This window comes from Corvus kubaryi, unplaced genomic scaffold (assembly GCF_017639235.1).
Source record: "Corvus kubaryi isolate FWS band 111438036 unplaced genomic scaffold, C.kubaryi_AGA036_p1.0 37249, whole genome shotgun sequence".
Lineage (NCBI taxonomy): Eukaryota > Metazoa > Chordata > Aves > Passeriformes > Corvidae > Corvus > Corvus kubaryi.
Genome location: NW_024581072.1, coordinates 4,965,414 through 4,975,039, shown reverse-complemented (window position 1 = coordinate 4,975,039; position 9,626 = coordinate 4,965,414). Strand labels below are relative to the sequence as shown.

Genomic DNA, 9,626 nt, shown 5'->3' with positions numbered 1-9,626 from the left:
GAATTTTTTCCAATTTTTCAGCAAATCTGGGAGCTCTTTGTGAGTCTCCAAATTGCTACTTCCACATATTCCAACAATGTGATGTGAAACCCTTTAAACCACAGGTATTTCCTAATTCAAGAACCTATTTAGGCCACAGAAACAACAAATAGGTTCACAGGAATGGGGAAATTTTTAATAAATTATTTTAAATTTTGTTATCAGAAGGCTCTGGAATTTAACTGTAATGATTTTTAAATTATGCATCCTGAACAATGGACCTAAAGCAATGCAGCAGTACCACTGCCAGCAGGATCTTGCATCTTTTCCTGTGCTGTATCAAAAATTTCCCTCATTATTGAATCTAGGGGTCTGTTCTTTCCCTGCACAGTTTCTGCTGCCCCACTCCTGTGATCCTGATTATGATTGTTTTATTTATACTGCAAGCCAACCACCCTGCAGAGAGTCAAGGTGATTAAGAAACATCAGTTAAGATGTGATTTTAAATTTGGTGCTATGCTATTTATAAAATTGTGCTACACTGATACCAGTTACAAAAAAATTCCTGTGCTACTGTGGTCATAAAATGATATACTGATCATAAAATGATGTTTTTGAAAAATAAATCTTTAATTGTAACTACAATCTAGTGCCATCATTCTGCTGAGGTTCTCCAAAACAATCAGTTTGTCCTTACAGTTGCAGTTGATAAGTAGAACAACAGTTTTCAGTTTAAGGTTGAATAGTGACGTCTCAGTAGGATAGCAATCAGGCATATCTGTATGGAAAATTGTCCTGTTGTGCCGGTGCAGGGTTTTCGTCAGTGTCCTGCCTTATGCAGCATAGGAACACAAGAACTGGAAAGAATATGGATAGGAGATCAGCTTCATTTTAGGCTGAACAGAACCTCCAGATATCTCTGGACCACTGTCTTGCTGAAAGCTGGGCCAGTCTAAACCTGTGTATTCAGGGCCCTCTCTATCTGAGGCCTCAATTTCCTTGAGAGATCTCATTACCACTCTGTACCAGTGCTCAACTTCTGACTGTGCCAGAGGTCCTGTTACTACCTTGGTTCTGTGTTGCACTGGAACTCAGAGCAGTGAAGTCAGAAACCTGAGATAATTGCACATTGCAATGTGAAGTTGCAGAAAGAAAAAAACGAAACCAACAAGGAAAAGTGCTTGCACTAAAATGACAGAGCTCCCATTTATCCAGTTGAGTTCAGGCTAATTCAAGGTCCCAGCCAAATTCTGCAATCCATGGAGAACCTTGTGCTGTTACAGCCATATCTTTGCCAGGAATTGTCGTTGTCTGAAGGGTAGCTGGGATTGAAGGACACAATTCCAATGACTCCAGGCTGCCTGTGCTCGAAGCAAATCTGTGACCCAGATCATAGTGGTCACTTGAGCCAGAGCTTTCCAGAGAGGCACCTAAAGATGCAAGAAAATGACAAGTGGAACATCTACAAGCACCCTATGCTCTAAATCCAGCTGGCTTTATGAAGCTGCTTGTGAAGATTCTGCAGGATATCTGTAGGTGACAAAACTCTTCAAAATCTGACTTTGAACAGCCCATGTGATTTAAGAAAACTAAAGATGATTGAATGTGAACTTGTTCTTGGAGGCAAAGAGATCATCACAAAAGTAGAATTCAAGAGGAGTATCTGATTGGGTTTTTCTCCTGCAGCATGAGAATATGGGACAAATTGGTTTGACTTAAACAACTAAGACACACTCACAGTAGAAGAATTTCTCCTTACTTGGGAATAAATTAATTGCAGGAAGATGTCAGCCTGGAAAGTAGAAAAATCAGAACTTTCTAAAAATCCTATATTTAGTCATACATATGCACAAAAAGGAAAACATCCGGCATTTGGATAGCCTGTGGATAACAAACTGATCTCTAATCATTACCTGGTTATGATTTGTGTGATGCAACATACACAAATAGGAGTAATCCAGATGTGTTATGGATGCTACACACTCTTTCTGAACTCTCTGACATTAGTCAGCAAGAAAGAAGTGCCTCAAGAGTGAGAACATTTCTCTGTTTTGTGATGGCTGTTCCTAACATGGTGAATGTATGTGATATTTTTTTGCCTAGCCTAAAGCCATAGTAGCAGAAGGATTTTCTGCTTTCTGTCTTTCTTGTGGATATTTCAATGTGAAGAGTTGATCAATTCTAGAAATTTTGGACCTGTTTTCATGCAAGATAACAGTAAAGATAGACTTAGCAGCAATGCTTGAGTGTTTATTAATACAGAAAGTACTTTGCATGATACTTGCTACTTTTTATTCTTTATCTTAGTTTGAAATGCACTGCATGTACTGCAACTCTTATTACACATGGCAATCAGAAGTATGAGAGGAAACAAGACCTTATAAATTCCAGAGTCGATGCTACTTAACTTCATTATTTAATTAAAATAATGTGATTAGGAGGGCACATGCTTAGCACAAATTAGTCACTTGTGTGAAATGATATGCCTGTATCAAAATGCCTCTTTTTTACTAATTCCCTAAGTTGAAACAAATTGTAAATTATTTCTACTTCAAGAGACACAAATCTGAGAAGAAGTAGATATTCTATTGAGATCGTAACATTTTAGGATTTGTTATTTCACAGAAAAAGTTCACTTTCACCATAACCCCTTTATCCTCATGTTTGGTAAAAAATATGCTGGAAACTTGCCAAACACAACTCAAAAATGTGGTCAAAGTTCTGAAAAAGATGAAGCCTGTTTCCTCCAAAAATTCATATGAAAATGAGTCAGAGCATGGGCTAGGAGTCCTGCAGGTGCGGATGTACCCTGCATGAGCAGACGGGGATTGGAAAGCATCTTGTGCATATGCAAAAGTGTTGTGGGCCTTGCATACTTAGATTGGAACAACCTCTGAGATTAGACATGGAATCCTTGGTTTTACTTCTCTGCTATGCCTGTCTTGCAGATTATTCTGTCCTCCTTCGTAGGTATTTATCCAGGTTTGGGTTTTCCTAGGGTTATCCAGTAGACCCATAGTTCCTATCCTCTCACGCTGCTGGGAGGCAACGTAAGAGAAATTCTGAAGTATTAGGGAAGCTGCCCTGCATCGATGTGCTTTTGCTCACTTGTCACCTCACAAGCTGCCTGTCAGTGCAGAGAAGAGAACGTGGTTCCTGACTGAGCCACAAGGGACAGTATCAGGCTGAGTTTGGAGCTCTCCTGGGGCTTTCTTGCCTCTCCCATGACTGGCAGAACAGGAATTAGGGAGCTGCTAGACTTCTGGGTAATGAGATCCTATGAGTTTTAAAGAAATTGAGACTCATCTTGCTTCAAGGCAAAAATTTTCTCTCATACAAAGGGCCTAGAATGTACCATTCCTGAATCAGCAACTACTGGGAGTCTTGCAACCCCCTAAGAGACCCAGGTACTAACTAGCCAGTCAAGAATAGGACACTACTCAGGATCAGGCTGAGAAGTTGCTCTAAGAAAAAAATGATAGTCAGACAGAATAAATATGCTGAGCAGAAACAGGAGACCAGCACTATGGATGTAAGAAGAAAAATGTTTTCATTTGCTGACGACAGTATAGGGAGCATGCAATCCTCCTTTCAACACAAGCTGATGAAAATGCTGCAGGAAGGAATTACAACTGAATCCTGTGCTCACCGTGGAGGTTTGTTCTCAGGAGCTCACTAAAACATACAGACATGCTTACACTGAGCAAGCTGCAACGATAGTGCCCAAACTCAGAGAGAATGAGGCTTCTTATAGAGAATATGCAGCAAAGAGGAAGGTTAAAAAGGTCCATTAAACTAGATAAAACATATGTAAATCCAGTCCCTCTTTATTTCATAAAGATAATTAACTCATTAGTATAAATGAGTCCATTTTGTCCTCATAATTAATGACTGGAGGTGGGTGTGTAAATACAGTACAGGTATGTGTCTGACATTGGGCTTCAACAATGCCAACAGGGAGCTATATAGATGTTTGCCAAAATGCAACAGGAATACACAGATGACTTGTAATGGTAAATAGGTAAAGGATTCCTCTTCTCTTCCCTCCCACTGTTCTGATTATAAAAAGGTTAAAAGGGCTCCAACTCCCAAATGATTAAAAACAACTGTGCAAAACATGACTAGCCCCTGACATCTTCACACCCTCTCCAAACACTGCGTGACATTGCCTTTCTCATCTTCAAAAAAGGGTTGCATCTCAAGTCTAATTTTGGGCCACCCTTCTGTGCAGAAAACATGTTAGGGAAGACAGACGATAGCACTCTGAGCATACCCCCCTTCCCTCTTCTCCCCGCCCCCCCCCCCCCCCCCTTTTATATGCTGAGCATGACACCATATGATATGAAATATCCGTCCGGTTGGTTGAGGTCAGCTGTCCTGGCTTGTCCCATCCCAAGCTTTTGTGCACCGCTGGTCTGCTTGCCTCTGGGGTGGTGTGAGAAGACAAGGCCTTGGCTCTGTGTAAGCATTGCTCATCAGTAACAAAAAAAATTCTTGTATTAATAATGCTGTTTTCATCACAAATCCAAAACACAGCCCCATAATAGCTATTGTGAACAAAATTAATTGTACCCCATCCAAAACCAGCACATCATATTAGGAACATGTCCACAGCTCCTAGCAAAACTGTGATGTTCTTGTGCAGATTTTTGAACTGTATGAAAAGGGGTCCCCTTCTTGCTCATCTCTCTGCATTGATGGACTTGATTAAGCAATGGAGAAATGGTGCTTCACATGAAGGTATAGCTCTGGAAAACTCTGTCACAGATTTGCACTGGGGGAATGAGAAACTTTTTATTGCTTTTATTGATAGGTCTGAATTCTGATTAGTGGAAGACTCCTGAAAATGCAATTGTGAGGCATTCTCTAACTCTTCATTTGAAACCGCATTCCACTATGGAGCGTAGACAGAACAAAGCTGCAACAAACCTCTCCTGTCATAGATCAGAATGCACAACTGAAGCACCGCAGGTAAAGCTATCACCTATGTAGTTCTTCTGTTTGCTTAATTTTTCATTGTGGCAGATGCCAGAGATGGGCCTGGAGACATCAGCCTGCAGGTATTCCTATCCCCACTTGAACATCCATTCAATGCCTCCAGCATTCCCTAAGACCAGACCAAATCAACACTGGGATGAGAACTAAAGATACAGGTGAGACTATCACAGCTGGGCAGGCAGAACTTGGGAAAACCTGCTGTAGTATATGTTTACCTTTGGGCAGACGGAGAAAGATTAAAAGAGCAATACTAAGTATTTGCATCTGTGGTGGCCCAGATGACAAATCCTTCTGGCAACACACAAACTGAGCAGCATGATTCACACAAGTATCACCTCTGCATTTGATTTACTGTAGCCCTTGCCTAGGAACACGAATGGGAAATGTACCTACCAAAAAAATATGCAACATCCGCTTTGTGTACCATCAGCCCTAGCCAAAACCAGGGTTTGCTTCCTTTTTTAGGCGCCAGCTCGAACCCTCCGACCCCACCACGGATGGGAAGGGGGACACACATGTAGCGGCAGTAGAGAATTCAGAGATCAAACTGTGCAGGTAGTGGCTGCAGGTATCCGGGCCACTCCAGACGACAGGCGGGGGCACCTAGGAAAGGAACGGAAAGGCACCTCCGGCCTCCTCACGGAGGCAGCTCTGCTCCCCCGCCCGTTCGAGGGCGCAGCGGGGAAGCCCCGGCAGATCCCGCCACGCCGGAACGCGAACCGCGACTGCACCGACACCGACACCGCCCCGCGCAGGGCGGGCCCCTCCGCACCGCCCCGCCAGCACCTGGCGCGGCCCCGCCCGGCCGCGGCGGTGGGCGGGTCCCGCATGCAGATGCGTCCCCCGCCTCTCCGGTGCGTGCTGAGGTCAGGCTGGGCTGCGCTGCCAGCGCGGAGCAGCGGGGCTGAGGTCGCGGCAGACCCGGAGCCGCGGGGGCGGGCGCGGGCGCGGAGCTACGGCGAGCGCCTGGCTCGGGCCGGGAGCGGTTCCCTCCCGCCGGGGAAACCGGGGGGCTCGGCGGGGCCCTTCCAGCCGCTGGCGGAGGGAGAGCGGCGAGTGCGCGGAGCGGGGCGCCCGGCCCGCCCCGCCGCCCCGCTCCTCCATGCGGGCGGCGAGCGGGGCTGGGGCGCGGGGCGCCTGGGGCAGCGCGCAGCGGTGCTGAGGCCGCGACCGGGAGAGACGATGGCCAAATGGCTGAACAAGTACTTCAGCCTGGGCAATAGCAAGACCAAGAGCCCTCCGCAGCCCCCGCGGCCCGACTACCGGGAGAAGCGCAACGGTGCCGGCAGCGCGCCCCGCCCCGAGGGGCCGCCGCACCTCCACCTCCACCACCACACCTCGCCCGGCTTTTCGCGCCGCCGCCTGCGCGACGACACCAGCGACCTGCTCCGCGCCTACCGCGCCCAGAAGGACCGCGACTTCGAAGACCCCTACAGCGGGCCCGGCTCGTCCCTGCGCAAGCTGCGCGCCATGTGCCGCCCGGACTACTCGGCGCCCGAGGACCTGGGTGAGGCAGCCCTCAAGGCGTCCTCCTCCTCCTCGTCGTGCTGCGCCACGCCTCCCACCACCGGCTCCCCGCACCTCTTCCGCAGCCACAGCGAGCGCCGCCCGGCGACGCCACCCGACGTGAAGTACATCTCCCCCAAGCACCGGCTGATCAAGGTGGAGAGCGGCGGTGGAGGCAGCGACGGCGCGGGCAAGAAGCTCAACAAGGGCTCCAAGCAGCCCACGATTGCTGCCCACTCTGCCGTGAAAGATAAAGTAAGTGTTGTGCTCCTGTTCCCGCCCCTGTAAGCTAGGTAGTAGGGCTGGGCCCCTGGAAGGATTTTTGGCGAGGGGACTAGCTCCTGCACATCTGGAGTTGCCGCTGTTCTCAGCCATCCTTCAGTGGGTGGCCTGGCCTTTTTTATTATCTATGGGCATGCACGGCATGTGCAGGAGTAGCACGTGAAGTGATGGTGCCCTGTTGGCTTCAAGCTCACCTTCCTTCTGATGGGGCAGGTTCACAGGTGTGTCTAGCCCTGCTTTGAGGCACGGCGCGCTGCCAACCTCAAGGTGGGTACCAAGGCTTTTGGGTTGGTATGCTTCTGCAGAACAGGATGTGAGTCGTTAGGGGGGTGCTTGGGGAGCGCTAGAGTCCCTTGAAAAGCCTTCTGCTTGTAACTCCAAGTTGAGGCCTCAGCCCCACTGCATGTGGTATGGAGCACTCATATATAAAAAATAAACTGGGGGGGGGGGGGGAGGGAGAAAGAGTGATGCTGTCCCATGCCGTACTGTCTGTTTTTAAGGAGACAATTTGTCGTTTGTTTATTTATAAACTTTTTGCTTCCTAGTTCAGTGTCAAAGGTGAGGTAGTTCAAAGTCCTGTGTTACAACAGAATGGCAACTTCCATGATAATGTGTTTCCATCTGGCATGGAGCTGAAGCAAGCTCCATAGATACTTGCCCAGTTCCAACTGTTATCCTTTTACTGGTCATTCTCTACAAATTTTTTACAAAATACTGTAGACACAACACTGGAAAGTGCAGGACTTGGGAACTCAAGTTACAGAGGGAAATAGAGTTAATTTCTTTTTTTTTTAAGCAAAGCATATTCCCCTACCTCTGTTGTTCTTGTGAATATAGTTTAGTTTTTCTCATATATTGGAAATAAATGTTTCTCTATTTTGTTGATTGGCATTTTCAACTCCAGGATAACAGTCACATCACAGGAATTTCAAGTATCTGCTGAATGTTATCAGTCTAAATGGTCTGTGTGTACATGTTTAAATATGTAACACGATTGCATTGCCACACTTACATGACAACTTGATAAGTTATATCTGTCCAGGTGGAATTCCAAAGAAATCTGGTTGTGACAGTGACGATACAAGGAGAAAAGTCTAGGATTTGTTCTATTGTCTTAGTAGGTATAGTTTCTGACTGGAAGCAACCTCTTTTGTGGAGGTGATTGATTCAAAGTTAACATTTTACAGTGTATATTACAATCTATCCAGTCTTCTTTAAATTTCCTACATTGATACTAGGTATCTTCTCTTAGGAAACCACTTTCAGCAAAAGAACCTGCTTGGGGCGAAATGTTTCTTTCTTTTTCTTTTTTTGAAAATCATTGTTCAATTTTAGAGCCTACTGAAGCAATTTTCAAATAGAAAATACATATTTGTTGCTAGGTAACCTGCTGCTTTGTATGGTCATAAATCTGTGTGCTGTTCCCCCACCCTTATTGCAGGTTTTAAAACTTGTAGGCAAAAATTCTCAGTCATGTTAGTGTTTTTTTCAATTATTGAGAGAACTATAGGTGACAACCAGAAAATCTGAATATGTCTGAGAAATAGAATTGTCCGTGTGCCTCAAAGAGCCGACTGTGCCTGCCTCAACAGCATTTAGATGTGAGAGGCAACATAGCTTGCCTTTTGTTCAATTGTGTTTTCTCCCAGCAATGGATGTGAAATCTCTCTTATTTCACGGCCCTGAAATGTAGAGTTTGACAGGTTAACTTGGTAAGCAGTGGTCGTAGTGGGCAGGCAGGGAGCTGGTTCTCTTCTACACCTGTGATTCACTGAGGAAGAAAATTAAGGAATTTAGTAAACAGTGTGTCTGTAGTACAATAGCGAACAAAGCAAGTGAAAGTAAATTTCCCTAAGAAAGAGACAATAAGGAAGACAGTAAAGATGGAATAAAATCCCCCGAATCTAGAGGTCCACTGTTCAGAAGAATTCATAAACATGCTAAAAACATTAGAAAATGTGTGTAACATAGCATAAGCTGGTAAACACATTAGGAATGAGAAAAAAAATCTAAGTGCCATGTAGTTCTGTCTTCCTAGAAGTATGTTAGTGTTTAATGATCCAATAATGTCTGGTAAATGCTTGTGTTTCGTTCCAGCATCTGTTTCAGTGTTTTTTTTTTTTTTTTCTGATTTCCTTTATAAGGATAGAGTGCTGTTTTCCTTTATGTGGTAGTGGAGAAGTGAGAAGTAGGGATTCCAGCAAATTCAGTGAGCAATTTTTTATCTTCTGTGGTTTGTCATCAGTAAAGAGTTGGCTGAAAAGCTCAGTTGTGTGTCATACTTGAAAGAGCTACTGGAATGGGAAGGAGATTCAGGAAGATGCTTGTTTCGTGTGATTACTTACAAAGGGCAAATGGCGAGGTATGGATAGTGGCAGGCTGGTTAGCTGAAACACCCAGAGGAAAAGAAAAATTGTAAACTAGCTGATTCAGAGAATAAAGGAGATGAAGATTTAAAGCAGTGGTGGACATGATTATATTTTGCAAGATTTTAGACAAAGGCTGGTAAAGGAACTACAGACATTTAATGTATCTGGGATTCAGGAAGTTTTGATGTGTAACAGTCGAAATACCAGCTAAAGCTGAAGCAGACAAACCCAAATTGCCATGCACCTTTTAATAGCGAGGTGACTAACCTCTGCAACAGATGCCCAATGAGATTCATCATTTCTAGATGTCTTTGAATTCAAATTGTTGGGTGGATTTTTTTTGTTGGGTAATACAATTAAGTGGGTTTGGGGACTTGAAATGTGATGTTTACCTTCAGACGAGGGAGAGCAGGCTATGCTAGAAATCATGGCTGAAGCAGCTCAGATCCTCCAGTATGGTGGGTAAAAAAATTATTGGCTTCTGTCTTTAGT

The 9,626-nt window shown here is 45.1% G+C and overlaps 1 protein-coding gene across 2 annotated transcripts in view; it reads left to right on the top strand.

The window, feature by feature from the left end:
* Nucleotides 1-5,815: 5,815 nt before the first annotated feature.
* The window catches only part of SHB (SH2 domain containing adaptor protein B), a 79,952-nt gene continuing 76,141 nt past the window's right edge, over nt 5,816-9,626 (top strand). For both annotated transcript variants that reach the window (XM_042023530.1, XM_042023529.1), the window contains exon 1: nt 5,816-6,738. In XM_042023530.1, the coding sequence (XP_041879464.1) occupies nt 6,160-6,738 (579 nt within the window). In that variant the 5' untranslated portion in view covers nt 5,816-6,159. The remainder of the gene's footprint in view (nt 6,739-9,626) is intronic.